Source organism: Episyrphus balteatus, chromosome 2 (genome assembly GCF_945859705.1).
Source record: "Episyrphus balteatus chromosome 2, idEpiBalt1.1, whole genome shotgun sequence".
Lineage (NCBI taxonomy): Eukaryota > Metazoa > Arthropoda > Insecta > Diptera > Syrphidae > Episyrphus > Episyrphus balteatus.
Window position 1 is genome coordinate 100266222 of NC_079135.1, and position 24201 is coordinate 100290422.

Sequence of the window (24201 nt, forward strand, 5' to 3'; positions counted from 1 at the left end):
TTCGATCGGAAGCTTTTTTAGTTCATGGTATCCAAGTAGGAACAAAAAATTAATCGCATATAGACTCATGTATAATTGACGAATACATTTTTTTATTAAAGACACAAGATGTAAATAATTTTATCTGCACAAATCGTATAGAAGTTACATTTTATGCTATTGGGCTTTTGTTTCTATTTTATTGTACGAAAAGATTCCACTACTATTTGCTTACGGTCAGAATCCAAAAAAGAACATCGCATCGCACAAAATTAAATTTTCAACTAGAATTGCATATTTTCCACAAATTTTAAAACTATGCACTACATTTCTTTAAAAAATTCCATTTTTATAAACTGTAAAACATAGAACACCTTCAGCTTCTAAATTCAAGTAACAATAAATCTTCAAATAATATTTAAAATATGTAAATTTACTTTTTTTTAGCGAAAGTTTTTGAAAGGCACATCTATAATTTTTTTTCAAAATTCTGAACTTGATTATAACTTAAAAAAGAAACTCCGGTTCTTTCAAAACGTATATCTTATCCTGTTTTGCATTGTATACGTTGTGTTCGGATATATTTTTTTTATGCTTGAAGTAAATTTGTGAGAAAATTGCTCCTACCGTTTTGATAAAGGAAAATTGCCACTACTCCCATAATTTTTTCTTTAAAAAACCTAGGCAATTGTTTAATAAAATTAAAATTTTTTAATCTTGTTGTTTGCTATTTATGTATTTTACTTATCCTGGTTATGCGTTGTTCCGTTCCGCTCCTTAATGGAAATCATTGCAAAACTTCTCTTGCATTGGTCACGACTTCTAGATGATTTAATCTCTACTTATTCATCTTCAATATTAAACTACTAAACAAATAATGAAACATTTATACGCTACCGAACGGAACAAAAAAAAAAAAAAAACAAATACATACAAATAAAATTAAGTTTTGTTTGATATATTACAAATATTTTATTGAACCAATAAAGACAATGGAAAACTATTTATTTTATGTGTTAATTTTTGTAATGAATTATATCCTTTTATGAATATGTACAAATCAATCAAGAGCACACAAAATAAAATTAATGATCTCTTTTTTCAACATCTCTAGAATGTTTCTTGGTATTTATTTTAAAAACTAAAAACGACACATGAAAAAAAAAATTTTCAAAATTTTTACCTTTTGATAGTTTCATTAGAAAACAATTTATATAACTTCTTAATTAAAACTAAAACCTAAAAAATATCTTTGTTGTTAATTGGCCGAAACACTGCATCAAAAAAGGCTAACAAAACTAAATCCAAATAAAAATAAGAACTATATATTAAATGGTAGAGCCCCAATAGGGATATCAACAATTAAAAAATTAATCATTCGTAGTACTTTAATTTTTTTTTTAACTTGTTGTTTTTTTTTCTTTTTTAATAGTAAAACTTGGTTTAATTTTTATTTTAATATAAATAGCCCTACGAAACATATCAACAACACGAAGATTTTTCAGGCTCCGCCACAACCAAATTAAAGTCCAAACTACTAGGTCGGGCGAAACCAGTCTTAATGCCATCCCAGCCGTCTTCTACTTTGTATTCCCCTGAACGAATACGCGAGTAGACTTCTTGTGTCACCATGCGAAATGCTTCTTCGACATTGACACCGCTGCGTGCTGAGGTTTCGACGAAATGCAATCCGTGTTGTTTTGCAAAGGCTTGTGCCTCTTCTGTACTGACTTCGCGATGGCTGCCTGCATTGACCAAATCAAGTTTGCAACCGACCAAAGCAAAAACTGGCCGATGAGGTTCAATATGTCGTTGGGCTTCCATCATCCAGAGGGGGATGTGTTCGAAACTGGCATGGTTTGTTATGTCGTACACAAGAAGTACGCCAACCGAATTGCGATAATAGGATTTGGTAATTGACCGGAAGCGCTCTTGACCGGCAGTGTCCCAGAGCTGCAGTTTAATCTGTGTGCCATCTTTCATTTCGATTAGTCTGGCAAAGAAATCAACACCAACTGTTGGATCTGAGAGCTGAAATGAAAAATGTTTTATATTTTAATTGGAGTTTCATAAAATTGCAAAGAAATAAAAAAATCACTGAAGTTCTGAATAACTTGAAAAGGATGCAACGAAAAAAAAAACTAAGCAATTACTAGTTGAATACCTTAACCTGATGAACTTGGTAGTGATGAATTGCACATGGTTTGCCTAGCATATTAATTAATTTAATTTAATTTTTAAGATAAACTACCCTGATTTAATGCTTACAAAAATTGGACATTTTGCTGAGAGAATATCTTTTTAATATACCGTTAGTTGTTATTTAATCGTTTTTTTTTTTTTTTTTTTTTTTTTTAATGGGAGGTCATTAAGCTCAACATAATGGTTGTCTTAGCAAAAGTTTGACACATCTATGTATATTCTATATCCTAATTAGCTATAGAGGCTCTTTCGCTATTTTAACATAATGCTTTCTCTTCTCTAACATATTATTAGGTAAGTTTTCATGTTTAAAGTATACTAAAATTTAAAAAAAAGTAGGTATACGCCATAGTTGTTATCGTGACCATTTTTTAAATAACGAAAAAGAGAACATGTATTTTTTAACTGTGAATAATTTCTTATGGCTGTTGATTTTTTTAAATTGTTCCCTGTGATGAATTTTGTTTCATTAGTCGTTCATGATGACTTGTTATACACTGCCCAAAAATCAGAACGATCTGATTTCCTCTGCAGAAGGGACAAGTTTACTGGAACAACAAGAGTATTGTAGGTAGCCACATTTGTGACAGTCAAATACGATCAAATAAAATTTTCCGTTTGTGTCAGGCAATGCCCAAAAATGTTTGGAAATGATTCATGATCATGACCACAAATGTTTACCTAACACTGATGTTATGTTATAATTTTATTTATAAATAATTGTTTTTATTGTGGTTTCGTTTTGTTTTTATTTTGGTTTGTGTATTATTAAACAGAATAATTTAAAAAAAAATAATTATTTTTAAGGAATCTTTGCGTGTACATTATGTACTTAATTGAGTGCCATCTTTTACTATAATGGTGGCACTTTTTATACCCGTCGTTTTATAGATGAACAATCACAATAATAAATGAGGATATTGTATGAAGTTTATTATTATTTCCTAATCGGGCTCAACTAAAATACCAAATACTTGACCGTACGTCCAAAGTTGGTTTTAAGGTAAAATTGAGGAACATTCGTAGCGATGTGAGTGTCGTTAAAATGTTTTAAATGTGGAATTTAAAAAAAAGGAAAACATTCAATATCAATGCTATATTTTGTGCTTTATATGTAGTAAGAATTAGAGGCATGAATTAATCGGCCCTAGCGAGGTAATCCGTCGGAGCAGAAATTCTCCGATTTCATACGAAATATGCTTCGAGGTGTGTTTCCTACAGGTAAAAACTGTCCGATTCGGATGAAATCGGACAAAATCCGCTCCGATGGATTACCCCCCTAGAGCCGAATATCTAACACTATCTCCAAGTTTATAGTCCGGTCAATGTAGACATCCGAGGTTACATTAATTCCCAGCAAGCTGAAAATTTGTAGGATTGTTGGAAATACCATCATAAATTAAATCTAAAAAGTCCTCATCGATCCGATACCTGGAAAAAAATTTACTTGGGGTCAAAGGTCACAAAAACTGGTTTTTCACGATTTTCAGCAAAACGTCTTATCAAAAAATTTCAATGCAAGACTTGTAGATCAGATTATTATATATAAAAAGTGTCATGATACTTATTATATATAATAATCTGGTCTACAAGTCTTGCATTGAAAAATGTTTGATAAGACTTACCGTTTTGCTGAAAATCGTGAAAAAAAACAGTTTTTGTGACCTTTGACCCCAAGTATTATTTTTCCAGGTCTCGGATCGATGAGGACTTTATAGATTTAATTTATGATGGTATTTCCAACAATCCTACAAATTTTCAGGTTGCTGGTTAATGTAACCTCAATCCCTTATTTTACTGATATTTTACCGGACTATTATATTTCTGAGATATTTGGTTATTTGGAGTATCAGTAACCCAGTGAATTTTGGTGTTTTATCGTTGCAGAATGCATAATCTGCAAGTAGCACTGTCAGCCAGGCCAATGTTGTTGACGTGTTTCAAGTTTAGAGTGGCCCGTGTGAAGCTCTGTTATTAATATTAGACTGTTCCTCCTCAGATTGATGCAGGTTTTATTTCTTTTTGAGAAGTGTTATCGAATGTCCCTCATCCATGGGGGTAAACCTTGTCGTGGCGGATGGGCTTACGGTGACTACTTATGAACTTTAGAGCTATGCGATCGCGAAAGTTGTTTTCGCAGAAGGGCCTCCCATGGTCGACAGGTCGAAGCGGATTAGGCTGTTGCTAATAACACTGTGATAGTTCGATTTTGCAACAGAAGCAAGACACATCGATTCTAGTTAATTCGAGTATGCTGAATTCAGTGGTGGCAACCGTTTTGAAAGTTTGGCTCAAGTTTTAGAGATATTTCGAAAATAAAATCTTAGGTCGGGGATATTAAAATACTGATAATTTCGAATAATTAAGTTTTTTAAGCAGTTTTTAGTTTAGAGAAAAGCTATTCCTGTATATAGCTTTATGTTTAACACTATTCCAACCTAGATTGTTATGTTTCGGTCGCTTACAAACATTTTATAAACAAAAACTTCAATTTTTCATGTTTTTTTTTATTTTGTTGACTTTCAAAGCCTTTAATATGAAGGCAATTTGAGTTTAACATTGATTCGGGATATTTTATATTATTTAAATAGCATATCATTCCAAAAATGAATAAAATACTGCAAACCTGAAAAAGTTCACTAGTGAAAATCAGCCTACTAAGCTACGGAAATGTATCAAAACCTGAACTTAAGATTAAATTAAGATAGTTTTTGGATTTTCAACTTAAGCTTAAGATATATCAGAAAATAAATTAATGAATTAAACAGTTTTTGGAAAAACTTTTATAACTGTAATATTTAAAAAAAAAAAGGAAGCCAAATATATATGTATGGCTTCGGATTCGAGTTCAGCACCCCTTTCACCTTCAGAAAAGTATATTTTGGTTCTTGTGGCAAAAAAAAAGTTTAATTTTGCTTACCAGTGTTATTTAATACATTTTCGTAGCTTAATAGACTAATTTTCACTAGTGAACTTTTTCAGGTTTGCAGTATTTTATTCATTTTTGGAATGATATGCTATTTAAATAATATAATATATCCCGAATCAATGTTAAACTCAAATTGCCTCCATATTAAAGGCTTTGAAAGTCAACAAAATAAAAAAAAACATGAAAAAGTGAAGTTTTTGTTTATAAAATGTTTGTAAGCGACCGAAACATAACAATCTAGGTTGGAATAGTGTTAAACATATAGCTATATACAGGAATAGCTTTTCTCTAAACTAAAAACTGTTTAAAAAAACTTAATTATTCGAAATTATCAGTATTTTAATAGTCCCGACCTAAGATTTTATTTTCGAAATTTCTCGAAAACTTGAGCCAAACTTTCAAAACGGTTGCCACTACTGAATTCAGCATACTCGAATTAACTAGAATCGATGTGTCTCCGCTCTGTTGCGAAAAAAAAGTTCTAAAAACTATCACAGTGTAATTAGCCCCTTGGTCACCCTAAATAAGTAAGTAAGTATCGCATATCCGCTCTATGTAGGAAGGCGTAAAGTAAAGCTTCTTAACTTATTTAAGCCCGCTGTCCTTGTTTGAGGACGGTTTTTGAAATGCCTTCATTGTCTTTAAAGTTTTTCTTTTTTCATTTTTCCAAACGTGGTTTTGAATTGTTAAGAAGTGTGCTTTTTTGAAACAATATTTTGTTCTACTGGTTTTGGTCTATATAAAGAATTTAATTGTTTAATTATTCAATACAAAATACATATACATAATTTGCTTATTTCCTCCTATATCATATTCCCGGAGACGACAAAACTCAAATATGACAATTAACACTTATATAACAGCTGGGTTTAAGGTACTTTAAGTTCAGTTTGTAATTTATTCGATTTGTTTTGAAAAAAATGTTTATTTTATTTATTTCGTTACGAAATCAGATTTTATTGATCAAAGGCGAATTACAGTATAAGTAATTGGGTTCATATGGGTTAAGCATCTAATGCTTTTTGTACGGTGTTTTTGTTAGTTCGTATTGATCGGTTTTAGTTGACTTTCTTGCCCTGTATATATGTTGGAAAAGGAAGTACTTCTGAACTTATGAAGTTGTCAATGTCTTCTGTAAAAAAGATGTTACAATTATTGACCTAAATGATTTTAGATGAGTTGAATACCTACTTCTTTTTGGGAATAAAAACTAATTTTAGCTCTTCACCAAAGCCTTGGTATATTTCCCCAGTGTCAAGCTAATTCGAAGGATTCTAATAAGCTGTGGCATTAATTCTTCAAATTTTTGTAGTAATACAGGAAAGTTGACATCCACTCCTTGTGATTTGGAGGGTTGAAAGATAAAAGATTTACTGAACAGATACATAGCTAAAGATATTTCTCAGTCCTCTCGTTTAGACTTAGGAGCAATTCTCTCTATTAAATAGCCTAATGAGAAGAGCTTCTAGGAAAATGAGTATAAAACAGTAGACTTTGGTTCATGACGTTTAAATCAGCCCTATCGGCAATCTCACGTGAGAAATTTCCCCGGGAGTAGGTTTTCTCTCCCTGGAATTTTTCTCCTTATCGGCAATCTCCATCGGAATTTCGTTTTCAAGAAAGAAGTACAGCCAACTTAACAAAACAAAAAAACCTTCGAACACATGTCTTCGAAAAATTTGACAACTCTAATTTGATTGTATTTAGTGCACACAAACAATTAAAATGTTTAATAGTCAATATTTATATAATTTTTTTCTTTGGTGTTGATTTGTGGATTTTTATTCAATATTTTTTTTTTTTTTTGCCCAACTTATTCAGCCCTATCGGCAATCTCACGTGAGAGATTTCCCCGGGAGTAGGTTTTCTCTCCCGGGAATTTTTCTCCTTATCGGCAATCTCCATCGGAATTTCGTTTTCGGGAAAGAAGTAGGTACAGCCAACTTAACAAAACAAAAAAACCTTCCAACACATGTCTTCGAAAATTTTGACAACTCTAATTTGATTGTATTTGGTGCACAAAAACAATTAAAATGTTTAATAGTAAATATTTATATAATTTTTTTCTTTGGTGTCGATTTGTGGATTTTTATTCAATAATTTTTTATATTTTTTGCCCAACTTATTACTTTGTTTGTTTCTTCAGATGGACATACATATGTAATTAGTTTTGTGTTTTTAATTTTAATTAAAGAATCAATCAATAAAGTTTCTTAAGCGTAGTTTTTTTTTGACATGATAAACAAATAACTGAAATAAATCGAGGCATTCCACATAATTTGATCATTTTTTCGACCAAAGCAGCAAACTAATGCTCTCGGAATGGTCTCCTTTAGTTCCATGCTTTTTTTTAAGGTTTTCTTATATTTTATTTTTGTCTACTATTTTGCGTTATCCAGTTGCAATATCATTTGCTTTTTGTTGGATTAAGGAAGTAATAATTTAATATTTTTAACAGAATATTTTGAAAGAAAAATACGTACATTTTGGCTTCAAAATATCTGTTCCCCATAAAAAATATGATAGAAATACTTCGGGGGAGAAACTTCATTCCCGATAGGTATTTTTGTGTGGGAATTTTTTCCTAGGAAATTTTTCCATTCAAAAAGTATTGCCGATACCGATTTTTCGGAATAGAGAAATTTTTCCAGGGAAATTGTATTGCCGATAGGGCTGAATAACATCAGCAGTCCATCGATTGTTACTTGATTTTCATGAAATCATAGTAGTTTTTCACCGGAACTTCTTTTGAGTCATGCAAATGTGAATCAACATACATAATAATTAAGTTTTATTCTAAATTGAATGAGAAATTCTTGACAATGCTAAAGCATATCTACTATGCACTTTGCAATAATAATTAATATATTGCAAACAACTCTCATTGTAATCAAATCAACAACTATTATGACTCTCATAGTCTAACTTTAAAAGCGTTTGCTTACACATTTTAATCAATCAACAATGTAAGTATGCATAGTTTCATATTTCATTGTTATTATTGTTTACAAATTGAATTGAGAACATGTCATCATTTCTAAGATCGAGAACAAGGGAAGAAAAATTAGTGCAAACTAAAAAAAATACAACAAAAACAATTAATATTTTCTTATCAATAAGCAAATAAATGATGATTGTCATGAAAACGTTGTGTGAATCTTACATAAATCTTTTTCTTTTAATTTTAATAATTATGTTCAGTATGTAAATAAATTATATGTATGTAAATAAATAATGAAAAATTACCTCAGCAAATTTTCCATCTGTGAAAAATTTTAACAAGGAACTCTTGCCGACTGTGCTATCGCCAATCAGAATCAGGCGAAATTGATAATCGAAAATAGGTTCAACCATGTTGTCCAATTTGCTTGTATTTGATTATAAAAGCAAGCAAGTAAAAAAAAAGGGAATTCCTTTTTTTATTTTTGTTATTTATAGAAATTGCCCTTTGGAATTTCAGGAATTTCTGTTTTCTTTACTAAATTTATTTCTTTTTGTTAATTTGTTGCTGTGAATTATAATATTTCTTGTTTTTTTCTATTGTAATCTCAATCAACGACGCAAAATGTTGTAATGAAAAATTGTGAATTGATTTACATTTTTTTTCTCTTCTTTGGAGATGTAATTTTTGTTTTTTTTTCTCTTATTTTATTACAAATGATTGAAAGAACACTTTATGGTTTATTTCAAGTAATTTAATTCGATTCTGTATTTGTTTTATATAAAGAAGATTTTATTTATTTTTATCAAAATTTTATTTTTTAGGTTTTTCGTTTTTGCATATCAAAACACTTTTATTTTTCTTTGCAAATTACTTTTGTTTTTCGGAGATGCATCAAAAATATGAGATATACCCGGATTAGGAAAAAAAGTGGTTGGCCTCCTGATAAACGTCAAGAGCAAAAAAAATGTCAAATTGAAAGAAAATAGAATCCACATTCTATGTTTTTTTTTGTAGGTTTGGTTTTTGGTGTTAAGTGTGTATAGTTCACAATAGTAAATTGAATATTATTTTTAATAATTTTTGTAAATTTTTGTTAAAGTGCCGGGCTACACGGTGATTTTTCAATCGCCTAACCAGTCAGTTTGTAGGCAAGAGGGGTGAGGATTTTCCACTTTTTGACGTTTGTTCCTAGAAAATGTGAATTGGAACGCACAACACTGTGTAGCCAGGCCCAAAAATAAATTCGATTGGGTGATTGAAAAATCAGCTTGTGGGCAGGCAATAATTGCTTGACTACACGGTGATTTTTCAATCGCCTTACCAGTCAGTTTGTAGGCAAGAGGGATGAGGATTGAAGGTAGACAATGCTCAGGAAGTTAGTGCCGACTTTTCACGGTTTTTGGCTTGCGGCGTAGCATAAGGCCGACTTTTCACGCGTCGATTTTAGCCGCACGATATGTCGGTCGACTAGGATTTTTCTATGGAGATTGTCACTTACGACTTACGTTCACACGGGTCGAAAAGCTTCACCGCACAGCAAAAATCGACTCGTGAAACTCCATTTTTTAAACTAACTTAAATTTTTCCACCCGACATCATTTCGTTCGTCCGTTATTTTTAAAAGGTATTACGAGTTTCACTTGTAGGTTAAAATTAATTAATTAGTTCCTTGTTCGCCAAAATAAAACTGAACTGTCAATTACTTAGCAAATTAACTGAAAAAGTTAAAAATACAGTAAGTTTTCAGGACGTGAACAACTGTTCGCCCGGAACTCACAGTAGAAGTGAAATTCAATTTTCCGGTTGGAATTTTGTTCACGTAAAACTCACTACAGGGCTGAATTCGAATTTTTCAGTGAATACATTCAGAGTGAATGAACGTGGCTGAGTATTTAAAATTTTGAAATGGACAAAAAACAAACTTTGGATAGGTACTACTAAATTTTTAAAAAGGGAGTAGATTCGTTTTGCTGCGCAGTAGATTTTCATTTGGGCCAAAACGCAGCCAGATCTACTGCTAAAGGAGTTAAGTGGCAGCCCTGGTGTTCATAGAAAAAAAGCTTCATTTTTCATTGAACTCTCATTCCATAACATTTTTGTTCCCTGGAAATAAAATCCGAGGTAGATTCAGGATCGCACCAAAAATTCCGAGGAAAAAAAATGTTTCGTATCAAAATGTGCTTTATTATGACCGTGTAGTCTGTATTGTGTACCGCAGCATACATTCCACTACCATATCTATTTTGTGGAATGCATTCCTTAACTCAAGAAAAAAGAGACATCCCTGTGCTTGTCAAAATCAAAATAATCATCAAAAGAAAATTCGTAAAAAAGGGTCATCCCCGAACACCAAAAGAACTCCTACTTCACTACAAAACTTATCAAGCGCACAATTATTTAAAATCCCAGTGTAATTGCCAGTTAAATAATTGTTTCCTTATCAAAAAGTACAAATTTTATCAACAAAATCCTTTGCTCAATAAAGTTCAAAGATCACAATAACCTGACAGCAACAGGCAACAGAGCATCCATTATGCCTATCAACAATCGTGAATTAATGAAGGCAATTTCCATTGTCTCCGATAATGCAAATGTTCGAGTTTGTGTTAAACAATCTGGCAAAGGTGCAATGGTTTGTGGAGCAATTTGTTTAGCTGGTGGACTATTGTTAGGACCTCCAGGGTTAGCAATTGGTGGAACAGTTGGAGGACTAACAGCATACAAAATGTCATCAGGTATTTTTTTTTAGGATTAAGCAAGACTGACGTGTTTTTGCGTCATTTGTTTTTGCTTGACCAAAAATATGTTTAAAAATAGAAAAATGACATATAAATATGTTTTGATGATTTCTAGGCACCTTCCGGCCAATTGGTGAAATTCTTATGAACGATCTAACCGAACGACAACAAGAACAATTGGTTCAACATGTTCAAGCTGCTGTTGCTGATGTTGGTGTCTCTGATTTGGCACTTTTAATACCTCTTTTGGCCAGAAATGCTGATATCCAAACGGCAGTTCTGAGAACAGTCACCTCGTTCGTTACAAACGAACTTCGTTTGCAAATTATTGATTGACCCTAAGAATTGCCAATGTTTGTTATCTATTTAAGAGAGATGTCAGGAACATAAATAAATTATATTAAATAAGTATCTGTTAAAAAACAAGTGCACTTGTAGTAGTGTAAGGTTTTTTGTATATTTTGATTAAATAAATATATATAATTTTTAAGTTTAGATATAAAATTAAACGATTGCGAGTTTTATTTATTTCAAGGACATACACAGAGGGGTAGGTAGGGGCAGTTGCCCTCCCAGAAATTTTCCATCGATTGAAAAAAAATTACTTCAATAATGATTTAGTTATATATGATTTTTAGCCTTTTTACTTGCGATATTGGTACTATAATGCAAGTTTAGGATACATAAAAAAATCAAGCTCAAAATAACAATCACACATGACATAATGTCTAGGGCCCTATTTCATATTACGAAACGAAAGGCACAACAACGATACTCAGGACAACGATAGTCACGACAAAGAGCGACTATGTAAAACGAGACGGTCGTAAGGCAAAAATTAACCGAAAAGAATGTTTTTTGGGGCCAACATGCATTTTAACGGCAGACGCAACAATATTATTTCAGCTAAACGAAAAAGAAAGTCAAAAGATAGGGAAAGGACAGTCGTAAAGATTAACGAGTATCGTTGAAATATAACGATTATCGTTATACGCAATAGCGTTTGAACGATAACGAAGTAGTTTCAACGATAATCGTTTTACAAAATAAAGACCCTGTTGTCTGTCACTATCTTTGTATTCAATGAATATATGTATTCCTTCAAAAAATTTTTAGTAACCAATTAAAAAATGAAGAAACTTTTTTTGGATTTTTAAAATTTGGATTTTTTTTTTAAATTATTTCATATAGGTAATATTTTTTTTTTTTGAAAAATCAATTTTATCAAAATCAATGTTCTTGAAATTTTGGTTTACTTTGTACAAAAAACTATATCTTGAAAACTACATGCATATGTATGTTCTAAATTTTGAAAAGGGGTTTTGGTTTGGTAAATTTTTTGATCTATAAATTGATTTTTTTCGTTAAGGCTCAGTTATAGCTCTCAGTAAAATCCATCAGTAAAAATTTTGTTTAGCTGTTTTGAATACTTTATTTTGAGCAAAATATTGAAGAAATAAGTTGAAAGCTTATTTTGCCAATTTTTTTCAAAAAGAAGCAATGCATTTGGTTTTAAATTCTATTCACAAATTAATTTTATAAATTTTACTGATGAAGTTTCATTTTACTGAATAGTTGATTGCCAAATGCCAAAAAAAAGCCGGTTCGTTTTTTCAATTTTTTACTGTTCCGGCGCCATCAATAAAAAAATTACTGATGCAATGATCAGTAAAAAAATTGTTTGGGGAGCGAAGGCATTTAATTTAATGATGTAAATTTACTGGTTGCTCTAAAAGCTCATCAGTAAAACATTTCAGATTCCTGATGTTTCAATTTTTACTGATGGATTTTACTCATAGCAATAACTGAGGCCTTACCTAAAGATTTGTATAAAAAAATTTCGATACAACAAATTGACTCTGGACATTATATCATTCGTTTTACTGGGCCACCACTGTATTTATTTTATAAACAAAAAAAAAAAATTGGGTAAAAAAAATTGTTTTCCCGTTATTCAGTCAAAAATCATTTTGTTGCATACATGCGCATGGCCAGTACCTACCTATGAATATGTCCTATAACTTTGAGATTTTTTGAAAGCAAGAAAAATTGCTAAAAATAAAAAATACCCTTAAAAAAGTAGGTGTTTTTCAAAAATTCATATTTAAAACGCAGAGACTAAGAAAAAATCCGTATTAGAGCCTTAATTCTTTTTATTATCTTACGAATGGCATTTTTTAAATTATCAAAAAGAATTTACCCTACAGTCATCGCTTTGTCAAAGGTCTACAACATGTTTTAGTTTTAAAAAACCGTTCATAACTTGATTTTTTTAATACCTATGTCAGCCTTATAATAAATTTATCTTTCTATTAAAAAAATTCAACTTTCTACATTGTCGAGTTTAGAAAATAGTCACATTTTTGTAATTTCGTTTTACCCCTATTTACCTTATTTAATGATTGAATTTTTAAAAATCCTTTTTGGTATTCACTTGTAAGTTGTTACCTTTCAAATAAGTTATAAAAGATTTTTGTATCCTTAATAGTTTATTTTTAAAATTTAATTGAAGTTTATGCCACACTGCTAAAAATTTCAGGTGGAACGGGAGAAAATGGCGTCACTTTTTTGTGGATGCTGCCATGGTTCATCGATTTATAAGACGTTATCACGTCAAAAAAAAAAATACAAGTGCACTTGTAGCAGTGTAAGGTTTTTTTTGTATATTTTGGTTAAATAAATATATAATATTTTTAAGCTTAGATTATAAAATTAAACGATAGCGAGTTTGTGTTTTTATTTATTCCCAATCGACATTAACTTGTTCCCAATCTTCAACAAATGGTTGGTCAATTGTATTGATCATAACTCCGCAATACAAACAGTCTGAAGCTAGAATATTTTCAATTTCAGTTTTGATCTTTTCCCTTGATAAACGTTGTTGATTAGTCCGCTCAGCTATAGCAATCGAAGTTGTTAAAATATTTTCCAATTGTTGCTTCAACGAAGACAAACGCCGACTTTGTTCCGATGTAAGCATTGGAATGATTTGTTTCTCCAAACAATCCCCATGGAATTTATGTCCACATGGAAATACAAAAAACGGTTTGAGTAGGAGGTATGTTTCACAAATAGCACAAGGCTCTTGAGCACCAATACGAACTGAACGATTACGTAGGCCTTGGAGATCACTGCGAACACGTTCGGCTGATTTGGAGGATTCTAACATATCATCTTGGAGTGCTTGAATTTGTTCATTGTAGTTCTATTGAAAAAGAACAAGATGTGATTTTTTAAAGTTTTCTGATTATAAAGAGTTAATTACCTTTAAAGCAGTACAAATGGCTTCTTTAAAGTCATCGATTTTTTCGAAATCCGAAAAGAATGGCAAGAGATCTTCAATTCGCAGTAGTTCACATTCTTTAAGGAGTTCAAGGGCTTTCTTAACATCGTTTGTTCCACGTATATCATGTTGAGCTGTTGAAAATGATGCAATAAAATTAAGTTTTCAATTTATAAAAAAAAAATCTACAGCGAGAAATATTGTACGAAATCAATGCACTGAAGTAATAAAACACTATTTATCTATAAGTTCAATAAACCTGCAAAAAATCTTAAACCTAAAAAAATTTAACATCTTAAAGAAGAAAACAAAAACAGCTCGAGGACAATATAGAAATTGTTGGTGTAAAGTCTTTCCAATTCCAATACAACCGACGGCGAACTTTCAATTTTCGTAAATGCTCATAAATGTAACTGTGACTGCGGATGAAATCCGAAAGTGTTTTGTCAGATGCGTCAAGATTAAGAAAATACAATCAAATGCGTAAGCTCACGAGGAAGGTGCTTTTGATATTGTTCTTTTTAAATTTCTTCGTATGAAAACAAGAAGAAAATAGTTATGGAAGGACAAAATACCAAGAAGAAGCTGAATTCATCTTTATTTGGAGAAGGTAGTAATAAAAGTATTTAACATTTTTTTTATAATATAACTAGCCGACCCGGCAGACTTCGTCCTGCCCTTTCTGATGCATAGCAAAATTATATTATTTTTTAGCCTTTAAGCCTAGTACGCAGCTGAAGCGGAACGAAATTTTTTTAAGTCTCCAAAGTCTACAGCAACCATGTTAAAGCTTTTCTGAAGTGCCTGCACTCCTTATTTATTTAAAACATTGAAGAATTTCAATGGTATCTACTGACTTTGTTTCTTTTTTTCAAAAGCCTTAAATACTATGCCTGACTTTCTATCATGTTCCTTTTGATTGAGTTAAAACAAATAATTTGGTAGTATTAACAGTTCAGGAATACAAAAAAAAAAGAAAGTTATAAATGCGTTTTGTTGAAATAACGATATCTTCTAATTGATCAGTCAAAGGAAAAATGTATTAAAGCAAGCAGAGACCTCTAGAAGTTTTGCATTAAATACTTTTAAATATTGACACCATTTAGATGTTATATACAAGAAATCGATATTTTCGAAATTTGATCTTGAATAGATTCACGGCCAAGAAAATAAGTCAACTTTAGATAGTAGTCTATAGAGGCAACAAACACAAGATGGTAACATGCCAAATGACCAAGCAGATCTGGCCTAGGTTAGATCCAAAACGTTCAAAAAATGTATTGTCTCTAAGCAGATTGCATATCAATTCTGTAATAGGTGTCCTAACAGGACACTGCCTCATAGGTAGACACGCCATAAGACTTGGCGTAGTTTCAAATGACTTCTGTAGAAGTTGCTTTGATGAGGAAGAAGAAGAAACAATCCAATATCTTCTCTGTTCATGTCCTGCCCTTTCCAGTAGAAGTAAATTATACTTGGAAAAATATCTTTTAGAAGATACTAGTGAACTCATTAATACTGACATCTTTAACCTCCGCCGCTTCATTAAAAGCTGCAACAGGTTTTATTAGTGAGGAATTCCCTTCCATAATCATGGTATCACAACGGACCAATAAGTCTGTCAGTCGTTTTCCTGACAGCTATTTCTACCTAACCTAACCTAACCTAACCTAGATAGTAGTCCATACAAAAAAAATTAATTCATGATCCGATTAGGAAAGTTATAATAAAATTTAGGAAATCCCTCATGGGTTATAACGTAGACATTTGTAGTGTAGATCAGCTACATCAATGACTTTAAACATTAATTGCGGTGGCATGTTGAACAAATATTTCCCGTGGTTCAATTGGACTCAAATATTGGCTTTTGAGATTGCTGATGTAGTAAATGTAGCTGTTGTAGTTGATGTAGCAAGCTCTGAAACAGGGCCAATGATTTTATTGTTTTGTGTAAGGTTAAATTAGTCATAATGAATATAACAATTATGCATCCTTTGTGGATGTGTTAAATACAAATTTTAAACTTTTCAATTAATAGCCAAAAACAAAGTTGAAGTCAACTTTTTCCCAAAAAAAAAGAATGAGAATTTACCTACTATTACTAATACTACCTATTATTGTAAATTCATATTTAATCTCATTCAATTAAATGATATTTTCAAAGATAGGGTATTTTTAAAGGGCAATTTTCAAGTTATGCAATTTTTCGCCCAACCTTTACAATCGTTTTAATTTCAAAAACGATCAACCTTCGAAAATGCCTTAACTTTAAACATTCCCTACCTTAAATAATATCATTTAGATATCTTCTTTTGACGGTAGGGCTTTTAATAAATTAATAACGGTTTTATTGCCCAAAAGTCCTAACAAATTTATGTTTGAATGTCAATAAAAATGTTAAATGTTCATACAAATTTAAGAATAGGAACAAAAATGTAAACAATAAAATGGAAAATAAAACCTTAATACTTTAATAATAATTGTTTTCCATTATCTTACCAATCCTTAACCAAAGTTTCCTCCTCGTCTCCTCATCTCCAGGTTTCGAAGCTGTCAACTTAGCTTGTTGAATATTAAATGTCAATGCCAATTCAACAGCCGCCTCCCACATTTCCAACAAACATTGCAAAAATACACATGCAGTTTTTGCTTCATGTTCAAGACAAACTCGCAAAGCATACTTCACTTCATAATGCACCAATGTAATGTCAGTTCCTTCATTTTCCAAATACTTATCCAACTTTTCCGGTTTATACTGAGCATACAAACGTAATAAATAATTATGTAAAGCCTGCTTTTGTTCACCCAATGAATAAACAGCATATTCAAGATATTTAATAATTTCTTCAATATGCAATTGACTATCCAAACATATCAAAGTCGGTATCAATCTTTCCACATTGAGTTTTTTTCCTTGGGTCATTAATGCCGCTACAGTTTCCTGGGGAATTTCCTCCATTAAAATTGGTGCGTATTTATAAAACATCTCAGGACTTCGTTGGGTTTTGAGAACTCCAAGTGCTTGAGTAAATTTCTGCTGATTTATATGCTGATTAATAACTGATTCATAATCATGATTAACGGCAGCCAACATTGACAAATTATGACTATCGCCGTGTGACGCCATCAAATCATAAATCACCGATCTATTATTTCGAATGCATTTGTCAACTCGTGGTGATTGCAAAAAACTATCAAACTCTGATTGCCAGTCTTGTCTTTTTTGCTCATCCAAACCAGGCCAAGAGATTTCAGTTAGATACAATTCAACCAACCAAACAACTAACATGGTTATTTGAGTTAGATCCTCATTGCGTAATTTATCTAAACGATTCTTTACATAAGTCATCAAAGGACGCTTATCTTCCAGCGATAGGAATTTCAGACAAATCTGTTCGAAATTGATTTTGGTGTTTGAATATATCTCCGCACTGCGAAGGTATTCTTTTTGGTCAAATGAGACTTCAGCTTTTCGTGCCAACACAATATCCATTTGGGCAGGATTCTCAGCATTCTGTTCGGCTAAATCATACATTCCTTTTTTCAGATACAATTGCCAGAGATTTCGATTTTCGTGAGTTACACGGTAGTGGAAAATCTGCTTGGGAGTGTAAACATAGATGGATCCATTAAATGGATCCATAACAATGTCAAGTAGTTTGCCAAATTGTTCCGAGAAATATTCTTCATATACAGATTCTTGATTGAGGAGGCAAATTCCAGTTATATGATCGGAATAGAGAAGCAACGCATGGAATTGAGTGAGCATTATGGTTTTTGGAACCAATTGCTTACGTTCTTCTACCGAAAGTGGCTTTAAATCTTGAGAGAAGGGAATATTTTCTTTGCCAAGAATGAAATTCTCTTGTGCCGGGTCCTTTGAAAGCTCCCCAGTTCGAATGCCATTGCCATTTAACCAAGCATACCGAGTTGGCCATTGAGATTCTACATGGAATCCTAGAGCCGAGTATTTTAGATCGGTTTTTATCTCTTCGGCAAGTTGAACTCGCATTCCATTGACGTAGGCATTGAAAATAGTTTGAAGGGTAAACTTCTCATCGATTCGGACAGTTTCATAGAAGCCATACAAACAGTCGGGAGTAGCAGCTAGAACGATATATTTGTTGGAGTCTGGAACTCGAAAGAAATCCAAACCATTGATTGGATATTTAATGCGACCTAGGCCGAGGTCGTAAATCTGTGGAAGGTAAAAGGAGGAGTGAATTAACCTGAAAGCAAGTGGTTTTTGTGGTTCTTTAAAAAAGCAGTGTGAATGAGCAAACTATAAGAAGAATTTTTGTGTGTTTTATAGAAGAAAAAAAGAAAGGGATTAAGTTAGCCATTTACCAGTCCATCCAGTTCCCTCAGGCCATACAGGGGAATGTATGAGGGCAGCTAATATTGATTTGGGGTTTTTTATATCAAATTGATTTGGTTTTTATGAAAAAAATGATGATCATGAATGAATGATAGTGGAGTAACTAATGTTGAAAAAATGGCATTTTCAAGCGTCAGTAATTAAAAATACTTTAACTTCTATGGGTTAAAAATTTCCGCTGTTGCCGTATTGATTTTTTGAATTTAATATAGGAGTTTTGTGAAGAAAAAAAAAATTTGTTTTGAAAAATTTTGGTTAAATTTCAAAAATTAATTAATGCTAAAAGATTGTCTAGAAAATTTAAAGAAAACAAAATATGAGGGACAGTCTTACATCGCAATGCAATTTTCTTACAAATTGACTTTAAACACAAAAAATAATATTTGAACACAATAGCAACACCTACAATATTTACATATACATTTTAAAAATCTAGAAACTTATTCCTTTTTGTAAAGTTAAAATTCAGTAAAATGAGTGAAGTGTTTTTTTGAAAAACTGGTCCTAAAACTCAGAATTTTGAAAAAAAAAAATATTGAAAAAATTTAACATGTCGTTCTTAAAACTTTTTTGTGGCCAAAAAATTAAAAAAAAAATAAATTCATATTTTACTATGAAAAAGTTTGAAAAAAGTCATTTTAATTTTATTTAATAACATTTTTTTTTCAAAAACTCTTAATTAAATTTAGTGGATATAAATTTTAAAGATAGGAATGAGCTTCTGGCTTTTTAAAAATGTGTTTTTAAATATTGTAGCTGTTGGGGTCAAAATCCCCAACTTTTTTCGTTTATCTAACCGTTTAATAGATATTTGAGGTCCAAAAATCGAGAAATCTTTAAAAATTCGTTTTTTGTTCTTAATTTTGTAACAAATTGAAAAATTATTAATAATTATCAAACGCGCAAGACATATTCTTGTAGGAAATAGATTGTTCCACAAAAAAGATCTTTTTAACTTTTTTCATTATTCTAACCATTCTAAAGATATTCGAGGTCAAAGTAAAAAAAAATTATAAAAACATTTTGTACTTTTAAAAATTTTTTAATTCACCGAAAATTCATTATTTTCAAATTAGCAAGATAGGGGGATAGGGGCTTAAACGTTCTACAAATCATTCCATCATATTGATTGCTTTAACCGTTTAGAAGATATTCGTATCCAAACTAATGCCCACTGATTTCAATAGTTTTCTTATGCATTGTGATTTGCGATTTCTAAGGCCCAATTTGTTCACACTCGATTATCTTTTAATCAAGGATTATTCCATGGAAAATCCTTGATTAAAAGATAATCGAGTGTGAACAAACTAGGCCTTAGTGTTCTTTCAGCAGTGTTGAGATTGGAAAAAGTCATTCAACTAAACTCAATACAGTTGTGAGTTTTAACTATTTAAAATATAGTTGTATGTTCAAATTCTGTGGCCTCAATCAATAACCGCTTAAGTCGAAAAAAAAACAAAATTTAGTTTTACAATAATGCTCCGCATTTTTTAATTTGCCCCAAAAACAACTCAATCTTTTCTTAACTCGATCTAGATAGTTTTAATCTATCGTTTTTAATAGTTAAAAAATTAAAAAGATGTAGATTTAGCATTGGGTAGCATCATAAGACCTCTCAAAAAATTTTATCTTAACTCACTTAAGCGGTTATTGGTTGTGGCCACAGAATTGTTATTTAATTAACATTTTATTTTATGTTTCAATTAAAGTTTCAGTTAAATATAATTTTGAAGAGTTTTTTACTTTTATTTTATTTGTGGATTTTTTTTTTGAAGTCAGTTTGTGAGAAAATTGCATTTATCGCTTAAAAGATGGAAGATTGTCCACTACTCCCATATAATTTTTTCCACTTAAATTACTTACGGCCAATTTTTTCACATAAGTCCTAAGCCAGCCTAGTACCAGATCTACCTGTTAAAAACGAGGTATTTGGTGATTTTGTATTATGTATGTTTTTTTTGCATAATTTGACCCCATTGTGATCTCCAGGGGAATTTTGATTCGATAGAAACTTTGGAGTTAAAATCTCCGAATTTTATAGTACGGAAATTCCTTTAGATATTCCAAATTAGCCGAGCCCGAGGTGGTGTCTCTTCGTTGGTTGTACAGCCTCGTTGCCAGAAACGAGTGTCTTGCAAATAACCTTTACTGCAAGGCTTGTACATATTATAAGCACAATTTAAAGACGTTTTTAAAAATACACCCAAAATTGCTGTGGGCTTGGTATAAAAGTCCAATTCTCGTGTTTGTTAGTAAATTAAAAAAAAAACTTTCAAAATATGAAAATCAATAGAAACGCACTTATCAATCGACACAACACATCTGCAATATACTATGTTTTCAAATTTAAACAAAGAAAATTATTCTTTTTTTATGTTTTTTCTTCTTTATTAAACTTCAACATCGCTGAAAAATATGAAATCAATTGATTTGATTCAAGTACTAACCGCTAGACTACCGATTCTGAGGTCCTAACAAATACCGAGGCCTAAACTAATACTCGGTACCAATTTGACAGTACTAGGCCTTAGCTCTTGTGTGAATAAATCTCTTGGTACCAATTTGAGTACTAACGATTGTTATAATAACCAGAGGTCAAACTCCGGCATACGTTCGTTAACGCTTTTACTATTGCTCTCTCTATTTAATCAGAAGAAAACGATAGAGACATAAAGCGTCAATACGTTACCGTACGTATGCCATACTTCGACCCCAGGTCCTAGCTAATTTTGAGGAGCTAGTTAGTACCGAGTCCTAACTAGTACTCGGTCCTAAATTGATGGTCTAGGGCTTAGTACTTGAGTGAAGAAATGAGTTGATACCGATTTGAGTACTAACATTAGGACTAGGACCGGTATTAGCGTTAGGACTCTGTGAAGAAATCGGCCGTTAGAGAATCTTTTGGTATCATTTAATTTAGAAATTTAAGAAAAAAAAAATTGGTTTTGTTAAAAAAAATTAATTTAAAAAAAAACAATACAACTTTTAACCTATAGAGGTTAAAGTGTTTTTACCCTCTGTCGGCACAAGGGTGCGAATTTGGCAAGACAAAAATACAAAAATTACGATTTTTCAGTCTCTTTGTAAGGGTGAAAATATTTTTTTTTCGGAATTGTGAATACAATTTCATACTTGATTCTCTATAAAATATTTTTACCGAAAAAAGTTCTAGCGACATGAAAAAGTATAAACCAAATTCGCACCCGTGTGCCTATCACGTAACAAAAATAAGGTGTTTCTACAGAGGGTTAATAACGACGTTTGCAAAAAAGATTATCAAAATCAAAGCTGTTCGGCCGGGTTCCCTGATAATTTGCTTTAGCTACTCCACTATGATATAGAAAATGAATCAATAAAATTGGAATTTGTTCTTACCTGCTTCCTATACGATCTATCACCATCTTGATTAAGATCAATTTCAAAAATCAATCCTCGACTAGTTCCAATCAAAATGGGTCCAGTTGAGGACTCGTCTCCTTGGTAAATATTAAATCCGACCGCAGTGACTTCGTGATCTTTGAGTTTGTCAATTCTTTTGACTTTATTAGTTTTGCCATTTACATAAAGAAGTTCAGCAGATATCCCTGGAATCTTGGAGACCAGAGAAATGAGCAAATGTTGGCCGGTGTGATCAAGAAAAGTCTTAGCAATTGTATAGCCATTTGAGTATTTTTCCAATGGAATTTCTACAAAAAAAGGAAAGATTTTATATTCTTTTCATCCAAGCAAATGGATTTTTAACAAACCAATTGGTGGCGATGCCTTTGGCAATTGGAACTTGAGTAAAACTTGTTGTGATACAATACAATAAAGCCAATTATGCGAAACAGTTAAATGTGTTATATCGGAATAAGATTGTGGAATGTTTAGAAGCATTTTACGCTTCGTAAAAATTGGTTGTTCCTCTTGCATTCGATAAGTAATGTAGCCAGAACTACTGGGTGGATCATTCGAAGTACTGAGGAATTTTGCTTTCGATTCATGGTGATTCATTTTTGTTTTGTATTAAATGAATCAAAATTACTTTTGGTATTTAAATAAAAGATATATAATGGTTCTTTTTTTTATGTTTTTTGTTGAATTTTGTTTTATGAAAAATCACAAAAATTTATCAGTGTTTTGTTTTTTTTTTCGGTCTGTTTTTAATTTTTATCTTTTCTTTTTTACAAAACACCAACAACAACAACAACTGTCATTTGTGAAATGTCAAAAAAAAAATGAACACTGCCATCTTTCGGATATTTAATAACTAAAGAATAGAAAATGCATTTGGAAATGGAACGGAAATTGAATTTGAAAATGAAGTTAAACGGAACTGAAACAACCATATTTTCAGGTAATTTTAAACGACGAATTTGAAACGGATATTTAAAATAATGAATTTTATTATTTATGAAGCGGCTAGGTGCACTTTTTAAATTTTGTTTTAATTAATTTTAAAGAAAGGTGGTAGCAGAAAACTTCAGGTATTGAAGTGTGGTTAGAAACATGCTTATTATAAAATATTTCAAAATGGGATCTTTAAAGTGAACCTCTGTACAGGATCTTGTTAAAAAAGGGCACGCAGAAGATCTCCAGTACTTTTGAATATTTTTAGTTGAAATTGGGAACAAATCTTTATACCTAAAATTAATCCATAATTATTTTTTCCTTAGTTTTTGATTAAAAAATTCAACTCTTAGTTTTTGGGCTTTTTAGTTTTTTGGCTTTTTTGGTCCAGATTTTACTGTCTCTTCGAAAAAAACACCCTTTCACCAAAAATTTTTTTATGAAAACTCTTTATTCATGCTTTCTATCCCAAAATCAATGTTTTTACCAAATTTCATTAGGGTGACCCATCATTTTTGTTTTCACTCAAAAAAACACCCTGTTAACCATGATATTTTTATAGACACTTAAGATTCCTGTTTCTTATCTTAAAAGTAACATAATTGCTAAATTTCAATAGGGTACCACTAATATTACTCTAGTATTACACACTTTTTCAAATATACCCATACACTCAGTCACAAAAGTAAGTATACACCCCTAACTTTGTTTAACCAAGACCTCAAAAAAAGAATCTAACACATTTTCGAAAAAACTTTAAATGTGGTTTTATTTCATTAATCATTGCCTACATATGTATTTAAAAAAAAAAATGTCAAATAATCAATACTAAATGAAAAAGTGACCAAAAATTTAACACAGTACAAAATTTCGCATCACAAAAGTAAGTATACAGAGAAGAAAAAACTATGAAAATCGATGTTAAAAGTATAAATATCTAAATTTTTTTGGGAATTAATATATTTTAGGCTACCCCCTAGACTTGACGAGGTCAAACTCACTTGAAGGCATTGATTTTACTAGATTTTTTGCAACTTTTGGGCCGAATCTTTTCCACTCTTCCTAAAAGACTCGTTTCAGCTAATCCTTTGAATGCTTCCTTACTTTTCTCACCAAATGGTCTAACAGATACTTAATAGTATCCAAATCGAATGACTGGGGGACGTTTGGATCTGGTTTTGAAAGTTTTTGATCAAAAATTCACTCAAAAATACCGAGTTTTGCTTAGGGCCGTTACCTTTATTGAAGATAATCAATCCATCTTAGCCTAATTATTCGACACTCCGGTGCAGGTTTGTCTATAAAATATCTAAAAAACAATACCCATCCATTGTTTCCTCAAGGAGACCAAATAACCCACACCAAAAGCTATAAGCAAAAATCCCCATACCATAAACGAATCACTGCCGTTTTTACCAG

The 24201-nt window shown here is 31.4% G+C and overlaps 3 protein-coding genes across 4 annotated transcripts; 1 reads left to right on the forward strand and 2 right to left on the reverse strand.

Moving 5' to 3' along the window:
• Positions 1 to 928: 928 nt before the first annotated feature.
• On the reverse strand, positions 929 to 8739 carry LOC129911655 (ras-related protein Rab-39B). The gene is made up of 2 exons (XM_055989519.1): positions 8357 to 8739; positions 929 to 2010 (listed from the first exon to the last, which is right to left on the reverse strand). The coding sequence occupies exons 1-2, from the start codon at positions 8462 to 8464 to the stop codon at positions 1462 to 1464; spliced, it is 657 nt and encodes a 218-aa protein (XP_055845494.1). The 5' UTR covers positions 8465 to 8739; the 3' UTR covers positions 929 to 1461.
• A 1649-nt stretch (positions 8740 to 10388) lies between these two features.
• Positions 10389 to 11163, forward strand: LOC129910664 (protein C19orf12 homolog). Its single transcript, XM_055988124.1, has 2 exons — positions 10389 to 10789; positions 10908 to 11163. Exons 1-2 carry the CDS (start codon positions 10588 to 10590, stop codon positions 11126 to 11128), a joined length of 423 nt encoding a protein of 140 aa, XP_055844099.1. The 5' UTR covers positions 10389 to 10587; the 3' UTR covers positions 11129 to 11163.
• A 2261-nt stretch (positions 11164 to 13424) lies between these two features.
• LOC129911040 (vacuolar protein sorting-associated protein 18 homolog) lies at positions 13425 to 22569 on the reverse strand. Of its 2 annotated transcripts, XM_055988672.1 has the most exons (6): positions 22200 to 22569; positions 21829 to 22139; positions 18423 to 18470; positions 16575 to 18273; positions 14058 to 14209; positions 13425 to 13997 (listed from the first exon to the last, which is right to left on the reverse strand). In XM_055988672.1, the coding sequence occupies exons 1-6, from the start codon at positions 22444 to 22446 to the stop codon at positions 13533 to 13535; spliced, it is 2922 nt and encodes a 973-aa protein (XP_055844647.1). In that variant the 5' UTR covers positions 22447 to 22569; the 3' UTR covers positions 13425 to 13532. The 2 variants fall into 2 exon arrangements, with proteins under 2 accessions (XP_055844647.1, XP_055844648.1); XM_055988673.1 differs by lacking the exon at positions 18423 to 18470.
• Positions 22570 to 24201: the final 1632 nt, after the last annotated feature.